Source organism: Leuciscus leuciscus, assembly GCF_965113295.1.
Source record: "Leuciscus leuciscus genome assembly, chromosome: 10".
Classification (NCBI taxonomy): Eukaryota; Metazoa; Chordata; class Actinopteri; order Cypriniformes; family Leuciscidae; genus Leuciscus; species Leuciscus leuciscus.
Window position 1 is genome coordinate 18,390,562 of NC_138734.1, and position 25,722 is coordinate 18,416,283.

The 25,722-nt window shown below is 38.3% G+C and overlaps 3 protein-coding genes and 2 long non-coding RNA genes across 5 annotated transcripts; 2 read left to right on the forward strand and 3 right to left on the reverse strand.

The window, feature by feature from the left end:
- The first annotated feature begins 5,065 nt into the window (after positions 1-5,065).
- LOC309508534 lies at positions 5,066-7,663 on the forward strand. Its single transcript, XR_014209514.1, has 3 exons — positions 5,066-6,879; positions 7,349-7,520; positions 7,622-7,663. It is a non-coding gene; the product is annotated as an uncharacterized lncRNA (long non-coding RNA).
- Positions 7,664-7,706: 43 nt separating this feature from the next.
- LOC309508561 lies at positions 7,707-10,968 on the forward strand. The gene is made up of 4 exons (XR_014209550.1): positions 7,707-8,083; positions 8,666-8,731; positions 8,872-8,915; positions 10,369-10,968. It is a non-coding gene; the product is annotated as an uncharacterized lncRNA (long non-coding RNA).
- Positions 10,969-13,143: 2,175 nt separating this feature from the next.
- Positions 13,144-16,515, reverse strand: LOC309508440 (uncharacterized protein). The gene is made up of 10 exons (XM_082183078.1): positions 16,304-16,515; positions 16,002-16,180; positions 15,782-15,875; positions 15,334-15,678; positions 14,988-15,105; positions 14,812-14,903; positions 14,586-14,699; positions 14,220-14,492; positions 13,878-14,054; positions 13,144-13,729 (listed from the first exon to the last, which is right to left on the reverse strand). The coding sequence occupies exons 1-7, from the start codon at positions 16,379-16,381 to the stop codon at positions 14,610-14,612; spliced, it is 996 nt and encodes a 331-aa protein (XP_082039204.1). The 5' UTR covers positions 16,382-16,515; the 3' UTR covers positions 13,144-13,729; positions 13,878-14,054; positions 14,220-14,492; positions 14,586-14,609.
- Positions 16,516-16,531: 16 nt separating this feature from the next.
- Positions 16,532-20,553, reverse strand: LOC309508165 (uncharacterized protein; the record flags this gene model as incomplete). The annotated part of the gene is made up of 5 exons (XM_082182691.1): positions 18,353-20,553; positions 17,604-17,684; positions 16,990-17,376; positions 16,753-16,854; positions 16,532-16,536 (listed from the first exon to the last, which is right to left on the reverse strand). The coding sequence occupies exons 1-5, from the start codon at positions 18,588-18,590 to the stop codon at positions 16,532-16,534; spliced, it is 813 nt and encodes a 270-aa protein (XP_082038817.1). The 5' UTR covers positions 18,591-20,553.
- A 765-nt stretch (positions 20,554-21,318) lies between these two features.
- On the reverse strand, positions 21,319-25,127 carry LOC309508354 (extracellular calcium-sensing receptor-like; the record flags this gene model as incomplete). Its single annotated transcript, XM_082182944.1, has 6 exons — positions 21,319-22,217; positions 22,641-22,764; positions 23,070-23,300; positions 23,607-24,443; positions 24,581-24,869; positions 25,051-25,127. 6 exons carry the CDS (start codon positions 25,125-25,127, stop codon positions 21,319-21,321), a joined length of 2,457 nt encoding a protein of 818 aa, XP_082039070.1.
- Positions 25,128-25,722: the final 595 nt, after the last annotated feature.

Here is a 25,722-nt window from a genome sequence, read left to right on the forward strand (position 1 = left end):
CTGGCACGCGGAGGGTTAATCGCTGGCACACAAGCAAATGCGAAAGAAGTGTATGTATTTCATTCAGATAAAGTAGTCTAGTTTTATGCCGGTCAAATGCACTCGGGCTCCCCATGATTAACATCGCGCAACATCAGCATCACACGTGCACACGGAACGCACATGTAGGAAACCTCGTGAATTACGGCCGTTTCACGCATATTTTTTTCGGCGTACATGTTAATCCACACCGGGAGCAGGGGCAGCACGCGAGCGCCCAACAGGAGCGTCGCGTGAGCAGCAGTGAAGCAGGGGTTTCGCCGCCGAGTCTATTTTGTCTGCGCTGCTCACGCTCAATTTAAAGCCCCCTTTCACACAGAGATTCCAGAAAATACACGGATAAAGTGACTCGAGATTTATTTGACCCGGGTTCGTTTGATTTTGGTTCATTCACACTGCCAGTGATTTTCCGGAATCAGAGAGTGCGTTCTCACACAAGCCGTACAAATCCCGTAAAGACACGTGACATCGATGTAACTTAAAATGTCTTAAGTTTGCCTATGAGCTGCGATTTCTCTCTCTGATTCGATCATAAACTTGCGCATAACGTATCGTTTCACAGCTGGCGAACGATCCTGGCTTCAGCGTCATCACTACGACACGGCATTATTACGGCTTTTGTTCACACAGGACTCTTTTCGTTCCGGGACTGAACACGGCAATGTTACTAGGTCCCCAACCCGGCATCAATCCCGGGTCGTGTTTGCATTCACACAGAAGGCAAAGCGCTGAGCGCTGGGTTCAAAGCGCTGTGTGAAAGGTGCTAAAGTGAAAGCACACTTTTGATGGACAAAATAAATATGATTCCAAACAAAAGTGCCCAAAATGCACAGAATGTGCATGTCTAGTGTGTTTTAACAAGAACTGGATTAGGTTATGTCAGAAAAGAAAATTAAGACTCAAAAATATTTATATAAAATTTACCCATTTAAACTTGTTTTTATAATTCAGTTTGGGTAAAAGGATATGGTATTTTATATATAAAAAAAAAAATATATAGAAAATAAATATTTGTGTGTACTGTAAAGTAGTTAGAAAAAATTAAATCGGAATCGGCTAAAAAAATCGGTATCGGCAGGTCAAACTCAATGAAAAATCGGAATCGGCCTAGAAAATTGTAATCGGTGCATCTCTAGTTAGGAGTTATAAATATGATTAAATTGTCTATCTAAATCTAAAACAAATTTCAAGAGAAATATTAAAATTTCTGTACTATTTCTGTGTAAGCCATTATGAAAATGTAAAATGTTTGTGTATTTATATGAGAGTGTGTGTATATATATATATATATATATATATATATATATATATATATATATATAGGCTATGTGTGTGTTGTGGCACAGTGATGAACTTGGAAACTTAAAAATGGCACTTTATGACAAAAAGGTTGCCGACCCCTGCGTTAGAGTAATGATTTTTTCAAATCAGTTATTTTACTTTTTTCAAAGAAAAAAAAAGCAAGAGTACTTAAGTTGTGAAAAATTATACAAAGTGGATGCGATAATCAGTATGACTGAAGAAGAAACAAGTTATTACCAGCCATTAGTGGCACAGGATTGAGTTTAAGAGTCCTCCGGCTATTTACAGTCATTTTCCAGCACATTAGAGATGTGTGGAAATGGATGCTGTTCTCTGCCTCCTGTGCGTGCTTCAACATGCCAGGGATGGCATAGAGGACATCTCTGTAATGTTGTATTGATCAGTGCAAGGGACAATAAGAACAGACTTATGAATGTGCAGGTCCCTTGGTTCACAGAAAATCATTACATTTTTATATTTACATTAATGCATTACATTAATGCATAATGCAATCTCTCAATGTGAGATTATAATTTTTGTTCTATGTTATCACATGAGGTCTGGCAACATAACTGAGGTTTTTATTATTACATAGAGAGCAGTATTTATATATCAAATATATCTTTAATAACTTTTCAAACTTCTGTCCTATGGATACATTTCAATCAAACAGTTAGGCAACTATAACATTCTGCACATGTCACATTTTGCGTTTTTTTTTGTGAATGGTGGAAATGTTTTTTTTTTTTTTTTTTACACAATTCATGCCCGTCAAGGAATGCACATTTTCTGAATATATGCTTAGTGTTTTGAACAACATTATTTACTCAACAGTATTTAACTAAACATTTCTGGGCTGCGTTTCCCGATAACGTTGTCTCTATAGCGCACTACGAAGACTCTTAAGGTATAACTTAAAGGTATAGAATTTCTAGGCGTGTTCCCCGAACCATACCTTAGGAAGCTGCTTAAGATATACCTTCTTACGTGCGACGTTACCAGGTGCTGTCCGTGGCGATGGTGCTGAATTGGTTGATATCGATGGCTCGAGAATCAATTATTCACTTGTGCAGGGGCTGTTTCACTGCATTATGTGAGAAAGCGGTGTTCTTATAAAAGAAGCACTTCAGAAATAGTTGAAATTGCATTTATAAAGACTCATAGGATGTTATAAAAAGTAATCCAAACTATAATAGCCTATAATAGCTTAGCCTACATATTTTTTAATAGTATCATATATTGCTGCCATAATAACCATTTAAAATTTTTACGTGCTTTCTTCTCTTTCCCATTTTTGTTCACTGAGGTGGAGCTGCGATGAAATATTGTTCTTGTAAATACTTTCCAGCATTTCAGTAATAAAAGTGTACGTACGGTGCTCGGCAGTGATCAAAAAGGATTTAAACAGTGGATTTTGAATCTCTTCTTGTAAACTCAGAGATGTGGATTCAGATGGCAATTAAATTACCACACGACCTGTTTGTCAAAAAAAAACAGTAGGTACTAATTTGGCCAAGGATTTTTACGCGGGTTGGGTGAGAAAAAACACTGATATTATGGATTCGAACGGCACTAAAATCACAGACTTACTCCTTTAAATGTTTAAAATACCGTACGAGCCCATGAGAAATAATTACCGTCCGAATAGGCCTAGGACTTAATTGACAGTAGCCTTTCACTGGCCTTTAAAAGCGCTCTTTAATTAAATTAAATTAATAATATAATATATATAATAATATAATTCAAAATCTAACAACAATCAGTGTAATGACAATTTTATTCTTTGCATGAAAACACTTGAATTAGCCTAATTTAACACTGTCTGGGTGTATTAAAACTTCAGAATTATATTCGTATAGACCTGCAACAGTGATAAGGAAAAGCTAAGAGTGGTCCAGACCAACCTTCCGAATGTATGACTTACAGAAGGTATACTTAACTAAGAACGTTTCGGGAAACGTATTAACGATAAGGTACAGCTTAAGGTGTAACTTAACAATGATGTAGTGTTAAGAAGGTTTCGGGAAACGCAGCCCAGATCTGCAGGCAGAAGTTTCAGCTTTGTCACAGACTATAGAGAGAGATTCATCTGTTGTACTTTATTAAAGTTTGGTGCTAGTCACATCATTGTGATGTCTAACTGAAGAGTTTTCCTGGAACATTAGTGCTCTCTAGTGGCAGAACAATATACTTACATGTATGTCCAACACATTCTCACTCCCAACTCGTCACATATGGACGCTTGGCCAGGACCCCTTGGCGTCATTTTTCAACGATCTGGGTATACCTTTAGCGTCAATTTTCAACGTGCAGGGTAGTCCGATAGACTTCTATAGAACTCTGACCTGGAGCCTGCGGCGTTGAAATTTGACGTTTTGGGTAAGCATAAAGCCTGTTTTATGCTTCTGCGTCGAATCGACGGCGTACCCCCGCGGACCCCTCTGCGTCGACGCGAACCTCGACGCGACCCCTCCGCCGTAGCTTGACGTGCACCTCCAAAAAATTGTAACTACGCGTCGCGGTGACGCAGACCGCAGGGGCTGTGATTGGTCAGATTATACATCATTTCCGGAGTAAAATATATTAAAATAGAAAACAGTCATTTTAAATTGTCATAAAATATGTTTTGTTTTATTGTTTTTTATATACTAAACACAGCCTTGGTGAGCAGAAGAGACTTCTTTTAAAAACATTAAAAATCTTACCGATCTAAAACTTTTGACCGGTAGTGTATATGTATATATTTATATATATTCTTTTCTTTTTTTTGTTGTTGCTAGAAATAAACTTCAATCAATCAAATCAATGTTTGTTTTGAAAAAAAGTTTGTTGTTTATTTACAATACAATGTTCACGGGTACATCATGGATATCAAGTAATTAACCAAGTCTGCCACGGGACACTACATTATCCTGCCATGGCACCGTGGTCGCACCCATTTTGTAGCCCAACCCGGTGATCTGTTGGTTTGCACCCGAAGATAAAATCTTTAAAGTCACTGCCAGTCTCTGAGCGAGGTCAATAGGCATACTGTGTGTAGTCTGATGCTGTATTAACGGCTTTAAACGATGAACAAGATCGTCAAATCGACCTTTCGACATCCGAAAATACTTAAAGTGCATTTCTTCGTCCAAGTCCCTCAGCGGTCGAACAACCGTAACAAATTCGCCAATCCTTCCCCTGTCTTCGTGCACTGGTCGTACAGACCACCTTTGCTGACGTCTTCTTTTTCTTCTACGATTAAACATTTGCAACAAAATCATTTGTTGTTCAACGTTGATTAGCTCCAGCTGCAACAACACTCTCTCTCTTTCCCTCGCCATTGTCGGAAATGAAAAAGCGGAACCGGCGCATGGAACCAAAACAAACTAGGAAAGAGATTCGCGAACCACACCACCCCCCTAGCGTTCTGGCGGTGAAATGCACCGCGATGCAACGCAACCCGACGCAGAACCATAAAACGGTCACGACGCCGTTGGAGTGACGGCGTAGCTACGCCGTGGAGTTGACGCAGAAGCATAATGAGGGCTTAACGCAGCCCGTTGTCTGCGATGAATGGGTCGAGACTACAATAAATACAAAATTAAAAGGAATAATCTACAATAAATGATCTATGCCAGGGCTAGTCAAATGGCAGCCCCCAGATTATCTTTATCTGGCCCTCCAACTAGTTTGTGATGTTCAAAACCTCTCGCAATCTGATCATAGGCAATCATAGGCAACTGCATTCAGCGGTGAGTTTAACAACGCATATGGTGAGCAACAGCATTCAGCGATGAGTTTAACAACGCTCATTGTGGTGAGCAACAGCATTCAGCGGTGAGTTTAACAACACACATGGTGAGCAACAGCATTCAGCGGTGAGTTTAACAACGCAGGTATAACGGCATTCAGAGGTGAGTTTAACCAAAACAACGCTCAACTGCAGGTAAAACGGCATTCAGAGGTGAGTTTAACAACACTCCATGGCGCGTTCAAGTAAGCATTTAAGCGTTTTCTTGCCATAGGTAACGTTAAGTGACACTGCTTTAACTAGAGCATGCTGGATAACGTATTTTTATCGGAGGTTGTTTGTTGATGTTAATAAATATAATATGCTACGATTGTGTTCAATTAATCAAAGTTTTGTTTATTTATTTATTTATATTTATTAAATCCTCTTAATTAATAACGCTGACGTCACTGTATGGGGCGATCCCAAGGTCCATTGCGATTTTCCACTCGGTAAGTAGAAGAGTTAATTAATAGAGATGGATACTATTCTTAAATGTACACATCAAAAACTTTTGAATCAGGACAATAAGTTGTGTTTAGAACCTTTAGACGTGTAAGGTGGCAATTTTTTCTTATGACGGTAAATGATATTGAAGATAACTGATAATGAAGACATTATTAAAACATATAGCTTGCTACACCAAATGTGCAGGCTAGCAAAGTTAGCTAATCAAATACTGAAATTTAATTTTTGTCGCATATAATCATGCAAGGTACAATTATAGGGGAATGTAAGATTTCCAGTATTACATTGGCCCACAATTATTATCCAACATTATAAATGTTCAGATGAAGAACGGTGTTGCCAGATTGGTTTGTTTTACAGCCCAGTAATTGTTTAAAATCCACACAAAATTATATAATAAACACCCAAATAAATCTATAATAAACAATACAGATTAATTCATAACTACAACCTTGTGGCTCATCACAAGTTTTCAATATGAAATAAAACAATTAATGTGTATAATTAATGTAATAAGTATAACTTATTGACTGATTCATATATATATATATATGGGTATATATATTTAAAAGTTCTGCTGTGGCTTTGGCTTTTTTTGGCGAAATAGAGCAAAACTTACATTATTAATTTTTTTGGTCTAAAATGTAATTAACAATATTAACTTCTTGTTTATTGAACTGTATAAAATCAATACACTCTAGCCCATTCTGGCAACACAGATGAAGAGAATACTGGTGTAAAATGTTCAAATCTGTTGTTGTTTTTTCCTTTAGGTCCTTCAAATTTGGCAGCTTCAATTTCATTTTATTCTAACCCCACACCACATATACACACACACACACACACACACACACACACACACACACACACACACACACACACACACACACACACACACAAACAAAGGCACTTTTAAGAGCCACGTTCGTCTTGTTAACCTGTACTCATCAGTCTCTCTCTCTCTCGCTCTCTCGCTCTCTCTCTCTCTCTCTCTCTCTCTCTCTCTATCTCTGTTTACACATATATATTTGTTTTATCTGTCCATCTCTTTGTTGTGAGTCTTTCTGTCTGTTTTTGTGTATATTTGGTGTCTAGTCATGACAAGGCCCAAATTCAGGCCCTGCCCTTCTTGCCAGACTCCCAATCAGGCAAGCAGGAAAACTTGCCATGTCTGTTTTGCAAGCCTGTCCACCAAAAAGAAAATTAAAGAAAAAGTGGTGTCACTGGATAGCCAATGGGGGAAATCTGTCCTTAAATGCAGAAATGCTGGGCGTATAATTGATTCTGCCCGTATTGCAGTAAGTAAAAGTATTAATATTTCACAAGTTAGTGTTACGTGAAGTGAAGTTGAAAGCCCGTGTTTTTCTCATACTGAATATCAGACAAGTACCAATGTGATCTGGCCTTTAAAAACATAGTCTTATTATTTAATACATAGAAGAATCCATCTTTACCTATAAATTGTGCTAAAGAGAAACAATAAGTTGTGTTCTCTGTCAAGTAAGTAAGTCATGATGGCAATGGCAGAAACTGCAGGAGTACCTCTGGCTTTATCTGAAACTGGCCATTGATTGTATACAGTTCATTATTCAGTAATGTTTCTTCTAAAATAATTATAATGAAACAGGTTACGACACATTTTCTTGCATTGTACTCCAACTCCATTAAATGTCCTTAAATTAAAATTGCTTTATACAGTATTGATGTTTAGAATAATTCAGTGGGTTTGTTTAACTAATGTGTTATTTCTGCTTTTGTTCATTTCAGGTGAGTAAACTTGAAGCTGTGGGATACAAGCCGATTTTATTTATTGGCAAGCCAGATAAAAGGGCTTCGAATAAATGGGTTGCAGAAATAATTACCCATCTGGACCCCACTCCTGTCACTAAAATTCTTTTGGAGAAGATGCGGAGGGCCTATGAATTTATCTTGACAAAATGTAAGTAATGTTTTGGTTTAGAAATTATGAATATTTAGAATACATCTATATTTCTTTGTTAATATGTACAGATTTTAAATGAAAGTAAATTTGTATTATAGCAACCTCCACAGCACAGCAACCAGAAAGTCAAACCGCGGCGGCGGAGAGTCAAACCGCGGTGGAGGAGAGTCAAACCGCGGAGGAGAGTCAAACCGCGGAGGAGAGTCAAACTGCGGAGGAGAGTCAAACCGCGGCGGCGGAGAGTCAAACCGCTGAGGAGAGTCAAACCGCGGAGGAGAGTCAAACCGTGACTCTCAAGGAGTCTGAGACAGTATTTGTTCTTGACCTTGTTCCTCTGTCTTCCCAACTCTCTCCAACCTCTCTCTTTCCTACTTCCTCTTCTACTTTTACAACTATTCTTCCTTCAGTTTCTTCGCCACCTCCACTGTCTTTGCGACAAATGAAAAGGACAAACACCTCTACCTCTTCACACTATTCTGCCTCTGTCTCTCATCCATCTGCCTCTTCCATTCCCACGTCTTTGAGTCCGGAGGGGCCACGTGTGAAGAACAGAAGAAAAGGTAACTTTTTGCATAGTACATACTTACTCTACACCAGTGGTTCTCAACTCCAGTCCTCGGGACCTGTTGCTCTGCACATTTTGTATGTCTCTCTTATCTGACACATTCAGTTCAGTTCAGTTCATGGAGTCTCTCTTAACGAGCTGATGATCTGATTCGGGTGTGTTAAATAAGGGAGACATACAAAATGTGCAGAGCAGCGGGTCCCGAGGACTGGAGTTGAGAACCACTGCTCTACACTGTTAATAAATTTGCTCCCAGTCACAGTTGACTTAATGTAAATTAGATTCATCGGCTTACCGAATCATTGGTAGCCAGTTCACAGTATCTAGTTATTTAGCTGTGGCCAATGTCCAAGGGCGGTGGTTAATGTCAATCCCTGACTTAAGCTAAGAGGACTTTGGGAAAACCAATCCTGTACTTTTTGCTTGATTGACATAAATTCAGGGACAAATTCACTTTGACATGAATGGAAAGGACTGCATATCGCCTCACATGTGAAATTATAAATATGGACTGATTCAGCTACAAAGCATGGCATTCATGGTTTAATAAGCTTTCCTTGTTTTTTCATTTTTTCAGGTTGCCGAAAATGTAGTAGGCAGAAGGTTCCTTTTTGATCGTATAACTGGGGAACGGATAAATGAGGTAAAATATGTTCTGTTAGGCTGCTTTCTTATCTCAATGACTGATTCTGACCTTTCAAGGATAATACAACAATATGTTATGCCCTATTCATTGATTGCTTAAACAGTTAGAATACTTATTACTTGTGTTTGTGTGTGTAGGGGAAAGCCGAATTGAGAGTCCACTGGTTGCCTTGCACTGTGTGGTAAGTTATGTTTTATTAATTATTTAATTCCATTGCAATGCAAATTAGTCCATTCCATGACTAATACAATGTAGGCAAAGTTCAACTGGTTTCTTGCAAGCAGCATGGATGTTCATGTCAGTGTTGTCTGTGGCAAGAGAAAACTCCCTGGTCCTGTAGTTGATCCCGTCAGTAAATCATCCTCTGAGGTAGTCTTTAGAGAAACTGGAGTGAGGTCGATTGTCAGTACTCAGAAGCAAATAGCGATGTGGTAGAGGCATTTGGAAGAGCTAGATCCATCAGGTAGGCCCTTGTAACCTTTAGGACATGCATTCCGATGATGAAAAATGATGGAATAGTCTTCCGTGCATTCCAAATTCAGACACACTCTCTCAGTCCAGACTAAAGCTGCTTTGAAACAATATGTATTGTGAAAAGCGCTATACAAATAAATTTGAATTGAATTGAAATTTGAATTAAAGACAAATATCTCTGGATTGTCTTTAGTCTGGACTGAGAGAGTGTGTCCTAATTTGGAATGCTCGGAAGACTATTCCATAATTTTAAAGACAAATGGGAGAATGATCTACTGTACCTCCTTGTCTTCATTTAGAATATTCTATTTGTAATATCCTGGAATTTTGTGATTAACACAATGGATTATAGGTAATGAGGAGCTGCACCATTCAGTGCTTTCTGAGTAATTAATAGAATTCTAAAATTAGCTGACAGACAGACAATTTATGGACAATAAAATGGTCCTGATGTGATCATGTTTTCTGTTTCTAGTAAGTACTCTAGCGGCTAGCTCTAGCTCTGAACTAGCTTATTTATTGAGCCTGCAGGACATCCACTCGGTAATGCATTACAAAAGTAGCAGTGATTCATGCACACATAAGGTAATTTTTCAGCATCTGAAACTCTTATGTGTCAAAAGTTAGTTTTTCTAAGATGGAGAATCCTGTTGTATGTGCTGGAAATGTTATTTTCAAAGGAACATAAGAACATCAAACATAAGATCTGTGTTCTAAACTGTTGTAGATGACATAACATTTTCCTCATCCCACTAATGACAACTTAATCCCTCAGTTTATCAGAAACATTTTGAAATCAGTAAATTTGGAAATACATGGCTTTCAATGTACAGAAACTGAATGGAAAATTGTGTAACTAGAGCTGCCAGACAATTGTAGTTTAGGAAAAAGTACCATATTTTCCTGTGAGATGCAATGTTGTATAAAAAAGTGCTAAATGAAAATACATCAATTAAGTCCAAGTACCTCAAATTTGTTATTAAGTAAATTGAGTACATGTACTCAGTTACATTACACCACTGGGCTTAACCAGAGTTAATGCTACTTTAACAAGCATCAATACATTTCAAGAAACTCTCTAAATTTAACCCAACAGTGATTATTATTATTTTTTTCCTCTGTGTTCTAATGAAATGTTGTGCACTTATGATATTTTACAGTGGCAAAACCTGGGATGACACATGGGAGCCTGCCAGTGAATTCCTACATGTTATGCCTAAGTCCCCAGATCCCAACCAGCTTTCAGCATGACAGCCTAGTCACCTGTACTCTCACTTAGAAGTTTATTTTTGAGTTTATTTTTTTATTTTTTTCTTGCTTTTGTTCATTAAAGTTTTTTGCACAATACCCAGTCTCTTTTTGTGTTTATTTTCTTAATGGTGTTAAAAAAAAAAAAAAAAAACTTTAGCATTTTTCATTAAATGAAAGCTTTAGCGTAAGTTCTGCCGGGAAGACTCAATTGTTACGTCACTTATTACCTTCTCATCTATCCAATCGTGTTCTAAAACTTGTAGTAAAAAAAATCTGTACTTACACATGTCTGAGTTCACAGATGCTGACGCCTACATTCACCTCCATCCTCCCCACCACCACCAGGATGGTCTCTCCCCATACCTCACAGGGGGTCGGCTGCGCCCCTGCCTTCGTCTTCAGGCAGGAAATGCAGAGGATTGCGAGCTACGCATGGGGCCAATGCCAAAGAACTTTATATCTCAATACTTGCTTGCTGGGCTGTTAATAAATGCATACTTGTTACGTTATTTTGCCTCCCGAGTCTTACTGGTAGAACTGCACAATGTGTTCTTCAAAGGGAAGAAAATAATGTATTTTCTGGTGGCTCCTGGTTTGATAAAGAAAAGAAAAATTAAAGTCTTTAAATAGTTTGGCATATCAATACATTTTGGGAAATTAGTACAAAGTGTGTGCAATCATCTTTAAATGTTACAGACGCATTTTATTTGATTAAGAGATTAACTTACATCTGTTTAAAACAAAATACTGCATGCTAGAATAACTAGTAGGCTACTTTTTGTAATTATATCCATGTAGGGTTACATCCTATCTTCAGTCGGAAGAGCCTGTTTTTTTAATTATTTATTGCAGAACTTATACATACATGATCAGGGAAATTAAGCGTTGTTGTATTTCTTTCAGTGAAAAATAACAACAACAACAAAATAAATAAATATCCTGGACTTGCGTACATCAAAAGTCGGAAGAGCCTGTAAATACCATATATGGACAAGTGTGACGAGGCTTTGACGTTTCCATGGCGCCAGAAGGACAAACTGTGGTTGGACTAACGTTTAGGTCAGAATAAAAAGCGCTCCATATCGCAAACTATGTTTTGCTGTCGTTATGACGTCAGTAATACTGTCAGTTATCAATGAGGTATTTCTATATTGAAAGAAATTACACGTTTACCGAGATCCTAACCCTAACCCTATAGTGTAACTACACACTTCAATGAACTACAATTTACTTACCCGTCCTATCGACACAGTAATAGAGGCTTATGGGTAATGTAGTTTAAAAACGTCTAGTAATATAATTAAATAAATACAATCTTTAATGAACAAAGGGACATCCAAATATGTTCATTATACAAACCTCTTTGGCATATTTGAGAGCCAGACTGAAATTTGGTATTTTACTGTGGGCACTATTTAAAATGTTTTTATAACACCTTTCCATGTATGCCAGACATCTCTGTCCAACATTATGTATTAAACATAACCTAAATAATTGTCCTACCAATTTTAACTTTGATACGCTTATCAGACTTTGCATTTGCAGACTTTGCAGAATGTGCATTTGTATGCTCTTCCAGGGGTGCTACTGGACCCCTGGGGGAGGAAGGGCAGTAAAACCTACACAGATGTACTCTCTTCATCATGGACAACAAACTGTATTGAGGCACATTTATATCTGAACTTTTTTTTTTCTTTCCCCCCCTTTTCTATATTTACATCATGCTTGTGTTAGGTTTTGATTATATTGCAAGACTCTGAACTCGGAATACAAAAATACAGTAATATTTTACAAACGTTGTAAAATACACTTTTTCTGAATTGCTAAAACACTAAACCCCCCAAATTCTCAATAGCCTAATCTAATTTGTCGAACTGTACATAATACAAGTCAGTTCAGAGTGCCAAAATTGACTCAAAATGTTGCACTGAATGTTGATACCAACAATGAATGGAAACAATATAAGAGGGAGAGGAGGAAGAGTATGTGTGTAAGAGATGGTGAACAAGGAGGAATATGAGAAAGAGCAAGTGTGGAGAATGTTGTCAAGGCTGGATCAGCTTTAGGGTTTTTCCCTTTGCCTGCAGAGATGATATTGTCTGTGATGTGAATAAAGTCCTCAGTCTGAACCCAACATGAAGACGTGATGCTGAAGCAGAATCAATCTCTCTCACTTACCTTGATTCTGCAGTTGCACATCTCTTCTGAGTGACTACAATGCTTTTCATTTAGAGTTTTTTACTGTAACCTTTTTGTCTTTTACAGTTGGGTCACTATATTTTCACAGTATGCAAGTGTTGAATATACAGACATTCAATACTATACAATATTCAGTACGATACTATACTTGCAGTGCATACAGTATACAAGTTATTCACCTTATGTAAGTTGTAATTACTATACTTTTGCTATGTAATTGCAAAATTTGTTTACTTAGTTACGATACACTTTTTTTTCGGTAACTGCGTGCTTTGGATTCTGTGTTCTTAATTTTTTGATGTACTGTAGTGTCTAACGAATGATCGGTAGTGTTTATAATATTGACTCACTGTGTGTATGATTGAGACTGAGCATTGTTTAATTTATGGTTTTGAGGCAATTGTTTGATTTTGCAGAAGAGTCAGAGTACCCTAGAGTTCAACAAAAGTACCCCACACAGTACAGTACTTTAATTAATGCAATTTATTTCCACCACTGACTGGTTGTAGAGGCATGCATGCACACATTTCTATATATGTGAAAGAAGAGGTAATACTTTGGCTATATTGGTAACACTTTACAATAAGGTTCGTTAGTTAACATTAGTTAATGCACTGTGAACTAACAATGAACAGCTGTATTTTTATTAACTAACGTTAACAAAGATGAACAAATACAGTAACAAATGGATTGCTCATGGTTAGTTCATGTTAGTTAATACATTAACTAATGTTAACTAATGAACCTTATTGTAAAGTGTTACCATTATATTTATATGGTGATAAAAAGCAGATGTTATTACATGCTTTATATTCATAGTAAAGGTCATTGTCCAGAAGTATGAAAGGTGCTACACTCTTGTTGATTACAGTCCATCATCAGATATTTCGTAGTCACTGTCGTACTCATCAGCTGAATCACTGTACAAGAAGTTGATGTCCTCTGCTCCAGACAAAACTTGCAGGTAAAAGTCTCTTGCTTGCGCCTTCATTTCTTTGATTTGATGCCGCTTTCTGAGGATGATGCTCTGCAGACCTTTCAAACCCTCTTCACTTAGGCCACATTGCGAATCTTAAAAGAGGAAAACAAGAATATAAGACCAGCCTTAGAAACTTTATAAACAGTCATCATTGTTGTGTATATTTATTAGGGCTGCCCCCTAATAGTAATCTTTGGTCGGGGCAACCCTATGTTTATGTAATTTATTACAAATACATACTTTTCATTGTCTCACTGGAAAACAAGCAGGACAGCTCTCTGAGGGTATCGGAACGAGTTGAAAGAGATTTCCAATGGTGGTCCATCTCTGCAACAAGAATCTTCTGCTCCTCCTCAAGTCTGCTTACTGACATGATGATGTCAAACGCCCTTCTCTTTGTCCTTAGATCGACAGATTCTGGGATGCATTTATGATAAATAAATAAATAATTTGTATTAAACATCAACCTTAAAAGAAACTCTGAAATTGTATGGGGTTACAGAATGAGATTTAAAGCATTGCGGGTTATGTGTCATTATGTATCAGATTTGTCAGAAGCAGTCAACAGACTAGTGTACATACCACTGTGTGGAAGCTGCCATGGCCAGGCGGTCTCACCAGACAGAATGGTTTCCAGGCAAAGAGTTTCTGTGATTGGAACCATTCTGTTGTATTTCTCCACAACAGATGTCAGATGTCCCTTCTCCTCCCTGATCTTGCGGCGCATTCTGGCACGACCTTTGTTGCCATCGGCATCTTTATAGAGACGCTGGGAACGTCTCTTGATACTGGCTACCAGCACCTCAATTCTGCTGGCCAAGGCATCAGCATCATTTGTAGTTGTTGTTGTTGATGCTGAGAATAAATAGGTGTGGTTTGCACTTTACAATACCAGTAACAATTACAATTATTTGTGACTAAATGTATTACAAGTAATAATTTCCTCACCTTCAGCCCAATCCTTTACATCATTCACCAGTCTTCCAATTGGCTCGCTGTCACTGTCAGTTGGGCTTTCATGGACTCTAGGTTTTGTAACTGGCTTTGCAGAGATTTAGTGGTCTACAATAACAAACAATAGTAAGAAACAAGAACCAAATGTTCAATGCACAGTTTCATACACTGCTAACATGCAGTACTGAACATCTAAAATGAATTCTACTGATGTCATTACCTTTTGATATCGACGGGTCAGTGAGATAGCCAAATTGTCGAACTTTTGCTGATTCCAGCGCATGGCCATGAGAGTCAGCATGTCTGTGCGTCCTGCAAACACAGAAAATATGATGTTACCATATCCCCCTACTTATTATGTAAGGATGTAACTAGTGCAGTATGTGGTCATCTTACCTGCTTTTGACATATGCTTAGTGGTTACTGCAATCCTAGAGAGGAAGGCATTGCACTGTTCCACCTCCTCCCCTAGAGTTAAACCAGCACCGTCCTGATAAGCCCCACTCCATTTCACCTGGTTAAGAATAAAATGAAAATGTCCATGAACAAGACACCTAACCCCAGCTGCTCCCAACAAGCTGGATGGCGCCTTGCATGGCTGACACCGCCGTCAGTGTATGAATGAGTGTATGAATGGGTGAATGTGAGGCAATATGTAAAGCACTTTGGTGGCCATGGGTCTGTTAAAACGCTATATAAATGCAGTCCGTTTACCATTTATCACATAGCAACATTTCCTTACCTCGCATTTAAAATCATGGGCTTTGGCATGAAATACCGAAAGAAATGGCTTCATGTTAAGAAGATGCTGGAGCTCTGGACAGCTTTTTGCAACTCTTTGGAGGTAAGGCCAATATTTGCAGGTCACATCCATACAAAAAAAAGTGATTTGCCTACTGGCCAGCTTTTCTTGCAGGTACAGGGGATAGGCAAAAATTTCCCCCCTATACATATTTAAGGCAGAGAGCAGGACTCCGTGCCGACACACCGCAAGCTCCAATCCCTCCTCGTCAACCTTGCTGGCAGATCTTTGGGAGGTCTCTCTGGCTGCTGACCACTCCCCTCCACAAACACCTCTTCCACTGACCTACAATATGGAAAATGGTTGATGAAAATAAGACTCTCCTAAACAAACTCTTCAGAAAGAGGTTATTATAGTGCTGTAGTCTAATTATCATCTAGAATTTTACATGTTTGGTTGTGTTGTGAATGTGGTCCACAAATCTTTTCACGTCTTCGTCCTTGGCTATGAAGACGCCTTCAAAGATGGCCTGTTCCTCAGATCTAAAAAACAACAAAAAACAACAATTGATGATTGACAACAATTTATGATAACTTAGAATCTGAGATTACTTGGTTCACAGCTATGTTTTCTTATTAATACAAACACTGTGATACAGTTTGGTGTACCTAGCAGCATTCTTGAAACGGTAATGCTTGCGGTTTCCATCAACTGAAACTGCAAGAATATCTGGGGTGCATGCAGGACAGTTGAAGGGCTCTTCCTTGCATATATTGTCCACCTCAAATCGCACAGCCTCCCACTCAAAAAAACTTTTCTGAAAACTGTCTGCTGAGATCTTGCCAGTCTATTAAAAGTAAGGAAACCAACAGCTATTAATGTACAACAAATACATAAGCATCAAACAGCTTATCAACCCACAACTCAAAGATATCAACAACACTGCAGGATAGATAAATTCAATACTCACACGACCAAAGCGGACAGTTCGCTGATTCAGCATTCTTAGAAATGCTTGGCAGGACAGTCCTGGTGCCGCCATCTTCATTTCTTCAAATGAAAAAAAGACATCTGTGGCATAAACTGTGGCAAATTGAAGGGTTGCAGGCCAGTAGTCACTTCGGTTTAGGTCAGCGACTCCAGCAGTCCAAGTGGCTTGGCATGCCTCACAAACTAACTCTGGCATGCTTAGATCATGTCATCCTGGAAATATCAAAAACACATCCACTGTAATGTAAACCATAGCTGATTAATCAGGGTTTGGGTTATTTGTACAATTTATACATTACTTTGTATACTTCATATATATATTTTTAAGTTTTATATCTATGTCAAACGTGTAGGGAGTCGCGTATGGATAGATATTTATTTTTAAGATGCTTCTCAAACAGGACAAAATAAAGTTCTTCACATTCTTACCATTCATTGTGACCACAGCAACAATCTTGCCTGGACTAACCCTCAGTGACTCTGGTGAACAACCACAGATTTTGTCAGGCATCTCCACAGGTACAAGCCGAACTGAAAACACAGAATATCCACATACATTCAAGATAAAGCAATAAGAGACAAAAAGGCATCATTTAAATAGTAAAGCTTATGAGCTTAACTATTCTAAGAATGATATATATGTTGTACACACAAACCAGAACTTACCACAGTGGGAAAGAGCCTTATCCACCACGAAAGTTGTTGGAGGCAATGGCTGGAAGAATCCAGCAGTCATGGCATCTCTGTTGTGGAGGACATGTCTGGTGTGCATGCTGACGTCACAATCAGCACAGAGGAAGGGACGTGGTCGACAGTCACAACACCGGACAGCAGCAGGATTTCTCCCACACTGTTGGCAGATGCGTGTTGCCACATTTTCTTGTGCCGCAGCAGTGTTCACCAGACGGGGTCTCTCTGCCCTCCACCTCTCTGAAAAGAGACTTTGCCGTGTGCTCCAGTTCGAGGAAGCCAGAAGTTTTGGGGTTTCAAGAGGTGATGCCTCATCACCTGAGGATTCGCTTAGTGAGTGCTGGAGATCTTGTAGAAAACACTCTGTAAATGGTAAGGAATATTAAAAAACAATAATTTCCTTCTATGTACATATATATTTTTACAATATTAAAGTGTACTTCATTATTTGTCTGCGAAAGGATCAGTATTCTAGCAAATTTTAAAATAGAAACATTTATTTACATTTTAACCCACTGTCATATATATATATATATATACACACACACACACAGATACAAGGGCTAATGGAAACACAATGAAGTACACACCAACAGTCTCTGGAGTAAAGGCCACTTCACAGTTAGTGTCAGGAGCAATGAAGGGAGGATCAGTCTTCCGAATGTGATCAGCTGTAGAGGATAAAAACAACACAAATCAGCATTTATAACATTCAAATTTCCAACTTGTCCCAAGGCCTGGTTACCAGCCTAAATTGGTGCAAGGTCACTGTTTAACATATAGCTAGAGAGAAATACTAGTACACTTTTTATTTCCCAAACCCTAACAGAGACAGTCCAATTACTATCGGTTATCTGCATACAAGGTGTCACTAGATGATGACAACAAATAGGAATGCTTATATAGAAGGAAGCTGGCTGGCCATTGACAACACACTCTGAAGAACAAACTGTTTCAAACACAGCCTTGCCAAGACCAACAACTTGCAAGAGATTTAGTGCAAGCTAGCTCATTTGACATCATAACCATATTGACAAGATTTTCTGACAATGAAAAATAACCACAATAAAACTAATTTTTATGCGCTAACTTGCTAGTTTATACTGCTTTACACAACTATGTAATATTAGCCTTAATCTGTCTCTTTCACTTAATCCAAGACTAGTGACATATTTAATAAATCTACTTTTTATGTAAAAAAATCAAATGATTGGTTCTGGTTTGATTGTTTTCCTGACATATCAAGCTATACATATATTCCTTGATTTTATACACTCATACAGTAAGTGCCTAAACAATGTAAATCTTCAAAATATCTTGAATGAAAAACAATACTGACCCTTATTTGACTGATTCCTGCTTGATCTTGGCCTCGCATAGACAATATTTCCAGTAATGTCTCTTTTTCTCCATTCCACCCTCGGCTCAGGCGTCTTCACTGGTGCTGCTGCCTCCTCTTCTTGCAGCTCACCAAGAAGGTCATCAAGACTTTGGAGCTCATCCTTCAGTTCTTGGTCATCAACCAGGTTATCCAAGATCATGAGGTGTTCTTGGATTTCTGAATCACTCTTGGACATTGTGATGGACAGAAACACAAACAGACAGAAAGACTCACAACGAAGAGATGGACAGATAAAACAAATATAGATGTAAACAGAGAGAGAGAGAGAGAGAGAGAGAGAGAGAGAGAGAGAGAGAGACAGAGAGAGAGAGAGAGAGAGATAGCTACAGAGAGACTGATGAGTACAGGTTAACAAGACGGACGTGGCTCTTAAAAGTGCCTTTGATTGTGTGTGTGTGTGTGTGTGTATGTATATGTGGTGTGGGGTTAGAATAAAATGAAATTGAAGCTGCCAAATTTGTAGGACCTAAAGGAAAAAACAACAACAGATTTGAACATTTTACACCAGTATTCTCTTCATCTGTGTTGCCAGAATGGGCTAGAGTGTATTGATTTTATACAGTTCAATAAACAAGAAGTTAATATTGTTAATTACATTTTAGACCAAAAAAATTAATAATTTAAGTTTTGCTCTATTTCGCCAAAAAAGCCACAGCAGAACTTTTATATATATATATATATATATATATATATATATATATATATATATATATATATATATATGAATCAGTCAATAAGTTATACTTATTACATTAATTATACACATTAATTGTTTTATTTCATATTGAAAACTTGTGATGAGCCACAAGGTTGTAGTTATGAATTAATCTGTATTGTTTATTATAGATTTATTTGGGTGTTTATTATATAATTTTGTGTGGATTTTAAACAATTACTGGGCTGTAAAACAAACCAATCTGGCAACACCGTTCTTCATCTGAACATTTATAATGTTGGATAATAATTGTGGGCCAATGTAATACTGGAAATCTTACATTCCCCTATAATTGTACCTTGCATGATTATATGCGACAAAAATTAAATTTCAGTATTTGATTAGCTAACTTTGCTAGCCTGCACGTGGTGTAGCAAGCTATGATATGTTTTAATAATGTCTTCTATCATTTTCCGTCATACGAAAAAATTGCCACCTTACACGTCTAAAGGTTCTAAACACAACTTATTGTCCTGATTCAAAAGTTTTTGATGTGTACATTTAAGAATAGTATCCATCTCTATTAATTAACTCTTCTACTTACCGAGTGGAAAATCGCAATGGACCTTGGGATCGCCCCATACAGTGACGTCAGCGTTATTAATTAAGAGGATTTAATAAATATAAATAAATAAATAAACAAAACTTTGATTAATTGAACACAATCGTAGCATATTATATTTATTAACATCAACAAACAACCTCCGATAAAAATACGTTATCCAGCATGCTCTAGTTAAAGCAGTGTCACTTAACGTTACCTATGGCAAGAAAACGCTTAAATGCTTACTTGAACGCGCCATGGAGTGTTGTTAAACTCACCTCTGAATGCCGTTTTACCTGCAGTTGAGCGTTGTTTTGGTTAAACTCACCTCTGAATGCCGTTATACCTGCGTTGTTAAACTCACCGCTGAATGCTGTTGCTCACCATGTGCGTTGTTAAACTCACCGCTGAATGCTGTTGCTCACCACAATGAGCGTTGTTAAACTCAACGCTGAATGCTGTTGCTCACCATATGCGTTGTTAAACTCACCGCTGAATGCAGTTGCCTATGAACGCGCTAAACCTTTGCGCAGAGGGCACTTTGATATCAGATTGCGAGAGGTTTTGAACATCACAAACTAGTTGGAGGGCCAGATAAAGATAATCTGGGGGCTGCCATTTGACTAGCCCTGGCATAGATCATTTATTGTAGATTATTCCTTTTAATTTTGTATTTATTGTAGTCTCGACCCATTCATCGCAGACAACGGGCTGTGTTATGCTTACCCAAAACGTCAAATTTCAACGCCGCAGGCTCCAGTTCAGAGTTCTATAGAAGTCTATCGGACTACCCTGCACGTTGAAAATTGACGCTAAAGGTATACCCAGATCGTTGAAAAATGACGCCAAGGGGTCCTGGCCAAGCGTCCATATGTGACGAGTTGGGAGTGAGAATGTCAGAGATTGATAAAATATTTACTTCCATTCATTGTCACAGGCCAAGACAGATTATCACCTCATAAAGTGATTCAACACACAGTTTTTCTTTTTTTTTATTACATTCATTAAGTATGTTAAAGAGATAGTTCACTTTGAAATTAAATTTTGGTATGTTTTAGCTTACCTCAAGGGCATCCAAGATGTAGGTGTCTTTTTTTCCGCAGTAGTTTCAATTTTGATATTTTTAGATGTCGCCTTGGCTACGGTTTCTTTCCAATGAACTGCAGTAGCCAAGGCGACATCTAGTGTATATATCTATGCACCAGTCTGCGCACACGTCACACAGCAGGATGCGCGCGCGCCCTCAAATCACTTGGACGTGGCTGTGTTCAAGAGGTAAAAACGATATAAATACTGTTCGTTTTCTCACACAAACCGCTCGTTTCGTGTCTTAGGCCATCAATGTGTACTTACGATGGGGAATTGTTTAATTTGGACGATGGGGAATTGTTTTAATTTGGACTCTGTGCATGCTCTTTGAGATAATGACCATAGACCTGCATTATATGACTGACAGACCAGAACGGTTTGACCTAAAAATATCAAAATTGAAACTACTGCGGAAAAAAAGACACCTACATCTTGGATGCCCTTGAGGTAAGCTAAAACATACCAAAATTTTATTTCAAAGTGAACACATAAGTGAATGTTAAAAAGCATTAAAAAAAAAAAAAAACATGAGAGAGTACATCATGACATGGTAAATCATTTTTGGGACATGAGAAACTTTTTAGAATTCTTCTCAGGCATGAAAATAATGATGTAACATTTAGGTGCAAAAATACACAAAAGTACTCCATAACTAGAAGCTAAAATGGCAAATATCTCCACAGCTACAGTAAATTTCCCAGGGGAACTGACATAGGCTGGGATAAACGTGACCCAAACAGCACAGAATATGAGCATACTGAATGTGATGAATTTGGCTTCATTAAAATTATCAGGCAATTTTCTGGCTAAAAAAGCCAGGATGAAGCAGAAGGCAGCTAAACAGCCAATATAACCCAACACACAACAGAAAAGGGCAACTGAACCCAGGTGACATTCTAAAATGATCCGATCGCGGTACAGCCAGGTGTTCCTTACTGGAAATGGTGGTGCTGTGATAAGCCAAGCCACGCAAACCCCCCCCTGCAGGACTGAACATAAAAACACACCCAGTCTCTGCTGAGGGGGGCGAAACCAGCGTACAGTGTTGTTACCAGGCAGTGTTGCTTTAAAGGCCATAAGCACCACTAGAGTCTTACTAAGGAGACATGAGAGGCAGAGGGCAAAGCTCAAGCCAAAAGCAGTCCGTCTAAGAGGGCATGCCCAGCGTGATGGCTGACCGAGGAAGGTTAGCGCACATATGAAGCAGAGAGTGAGAGAAATCAGCAACAGAAAACTCAGTTCTGAATTATTAGCTCGGACCAGGGGTGTGTCGCGATGGCGAAAGAAGATTGCAGCAGCTGTCATCGCAGCAACCACACCCAGAATGGCTATAACTGCCAGGGCCATGCCAAAAGTCTCAGAGTAGGATAGGAACTCAATCTGCTTGGGAACACAAAGGTTTCGATGTTGATTGGACCAGAAGTCTTCAGGGCAAAGCATGCATTCAGGTTGATCTAAAAATGGACGCATAAACACACAGAAAGGGACATTCACCTAAAATTAATTCAAGGGAAAGAACTTTAATTGGTAATTTGTAATGAATTGTTTAAAAAAAGGTTAATTGATGCAAACAGACAGTCCAGTCAAGTCAAGTCAAGTCAAGTCAAGTCAAGTCACATTTATTTATTTAGCGCTTTTTACAATACAGGTTGTTTCAAAGCAGCTTTACAGAGATAACAGGAAAATGCAACAAAGTTTGTTTCCAGAAGAAAATAGCGTCACAGTCAGTGATGTTCAGTGATGTTTCATTTTGCTGTAAAAGAGTTATTAATTTAGTTCATATATATATATATATATAGCAACTCTGGAGAAAACCGTGATGTCATCCGTGAGTAGTACCAGTCATTGTATGTATATGTGTATCAGTCTGATAATACCGGTAATATTGCTGATGCTGCCCTCTGCACAAAGCACACAGTCATAGCAGCATACAGGCTGACCCTCTCGTGTAACCTTTCTGTATCCCTGTGGACAACTAGCAGAGCACACAGATACTGGTATCTATAAGAGAGAGAGACAAGACATTATAATCAAAATATCTGTGTGATTATAGAGACTAGATAGCCACAACCTACAAAAAAATTATAAAATAAAAAAACTGATAAAAATAAATTCCCAAGTTCTAAGCAATTGAAGAACTGATAAAAAAATATATATCACCTTTGATAAAATGTCTGCCAAATGAAATAAATGTAATAATGAAAACAATTATTATCAGACACTATTTAAAATAAGTAGAATAGTCCATTCAAAAAAAATAATAATTCTGATTATTAGTAACAGAGTATGAGACTCCATAATTTTACCTCCTTAGTTCCTCCATGCCAGATGATTTTGTCCTGGTTCAGCAGTAACTGCTGTGCTGTCGAAAGAGAGGAGTCAAAGCGACCCACTTTAACATACTGTACCAGACCCTCATCCGACCCTATCTGCCAGTTCACAATGTCATATGACCCGACGGGGTCTCCATTCTTATCAAAGTGGATCAAATCTCCAAACATGTTTGTGTAGTTCAATTTCCTCAGGACCTCAACAACCTGGAGAAGATTAATGCACAGAAAATATTACCCTTGGCATAATGTATAATAATATAGTTTATATATATATATATATATATATATATATATATATATATTATGAATGATTATATTTTAACTTTTCTTTTAATATATATATATATATATATATATATATATATATATATATATATATATATATATATATATATATATATATTACAGAAAAGTTAAAATATAATAGTAATAATAATAACAATAACAATATTATGCCACATAAATGTTTCTCTTAAGGTTACATTAACACTGATTTATTGAAATGCACACCTGCCAGGGCAGTAGATTATGAATATCAGGGCACTGCTGTGTCAAGGCAGACCCAATCTCTTTTTGACACAGAAGCAGGTTATGCAGTGCATGTGCCACCGTGTAAACAGCCTTGTGAATGTTGTATGTCACCCTGAGCTCTGACACATCATTATAGATACTGTGAATGTCCTGGACCCTCTCCATGCCAGTACAGCTATGGGTGTAGTGCACTTGTTCAGTTGTGGAGGGAGCAGGAAGACTTGTGTTTAATAAGCACTGGAACTGTGTTTCCCAGAACTCCCTTGCAAATGCATTGTAAGGCTCAGCCAGGGGCTGTATGCTTTCAAGGAATTGTTTTAAGCCGGGTATCTCAGCTCGGCGGATTGCAAAGCCGATGGTTCCACTTAGTGAGAGGTAGTTCTTTTTAGTGGAGATGAGAGTGGAAGTCACCCAGGCTTCACTGGCCACCCACTGCTTCCCGGTCACATTTTGCCTAACTATTTCATCCACTACTGGCTTGATGTCCTCCTCGATGGCAAAAACCACCAAAACACGTGCTGTAGAATCTCGAATGGTCTTGACGATATCCTGCAGCTGTTGCTGAGTTGGCAGTTTGGGTATGATCACTCGATAAGCCACACACACACCCAACTTTGCCACTGCAGTGGTGAACAGATCTATGCCGGTGCGCCCATAAGCGTCATCGGCTCCTATTGTGCCCACCCAAGTCCATCCGAAGTGCTTTACCAGACGAGCAAGAGCGCTGGCCTGATTAACATCACTGGGAATTGTGCGAAAGAAATAAGGGAACTGGTGCTTATCACTCAGGCAAGCACATGAGGCAAAATAACTCACCTGAAGCAGAGATGTGGACAGAGGTTTAGAAAAAGATTGAAAGAGGAGTGAACACATAAAGATTTTCTGTGGCAAAGAGTACACAAATACAGAATTCCTTAATTTCAAATAATTTTGTCTTGCTGATCTGCCCTCACCAGCGGAATACGGAACAGGTTGAGTATTCTGGAAATGGCCATTGACAGGGTGGATCCAGAGTCCCCAATAATGATGGGGATTCTTGGGGAGGAGCATTCCCCCAAACTGCTTCTCTTCATGGGTTGAGAGACTACAGACAATGCAGTCCTCAGAGACAGAGCAGTCAGCCCACATGTGTCATACAGCCTATAGCCCAGTGTGATGTTTGGCAGAAGGGTAGGGTTTCGGTTGATCTCCTCAATGAAAAAGATCATTGACTGAGACCAGCGGAACACTCGCATGTTAAACCTGAAAGAAAGATCAACCTTCAGTTAATTTCAAAACTCAAAAATAGATTATTCAATCACAGGCTAATACAAAAACAGAGCATTTAGTCTAAACAAAATGTATATTTGACACAAACTAAAATAAGCAACAATCAGTTTTGCTGTCTGATATAAATAGGAACTACTTCAGATTTTTTCATTACCCCGTACATTTCCTCTGGTCTGGCTGACTTCTAAAGTTCAGCTCCTGGTCGATGCCTTTGGAGTGGATGGGAAACATACCAGCTAGAACTACATGGCCCTCCTTATAGACCACAGTTGAGTCTAGGTCCTTCCAGAGTTCACAGTCTGCCTCTGAATTGCTTTGAACAGGGTAGAGAAAAGAAAATACCAAATGTACAACCTGGAGAAATGACATCTTCATCTCGATCTCTGCACAGTGTTCTTCTAAACCACAACTGGAAACTGGGGATCTGGGTGAAGGACTTTATAGAGGTAATGTAGTGAAGATGCTCTCTACAGGGACATAAAATGTAGGCACACACACATACACAAATGTGGACAAAGCCATGCGTACACACAATATACAGTGTGTTAGCCTAATATCGGCATCAATCCAACCTATTCATAATAAATGATACCCAATAAAATAACAAAGAGCCTTTGGTAGAATCTCCAATCTCTTCAAAACAGTATATTTCCATTATAATATTCAATAAGAGAACAAGAAGGGAAAGTCCCTTAAACAGAGGGTTTGTGACATTCAGAAACAATAAAAGATAAGAATAAAAAATAAAAAATAAATAAATAAAATTTTAAATGAAAGTTTCTTTAAATGAAAATGAAAATAAATTAATACATGTGCATGGCTGGGT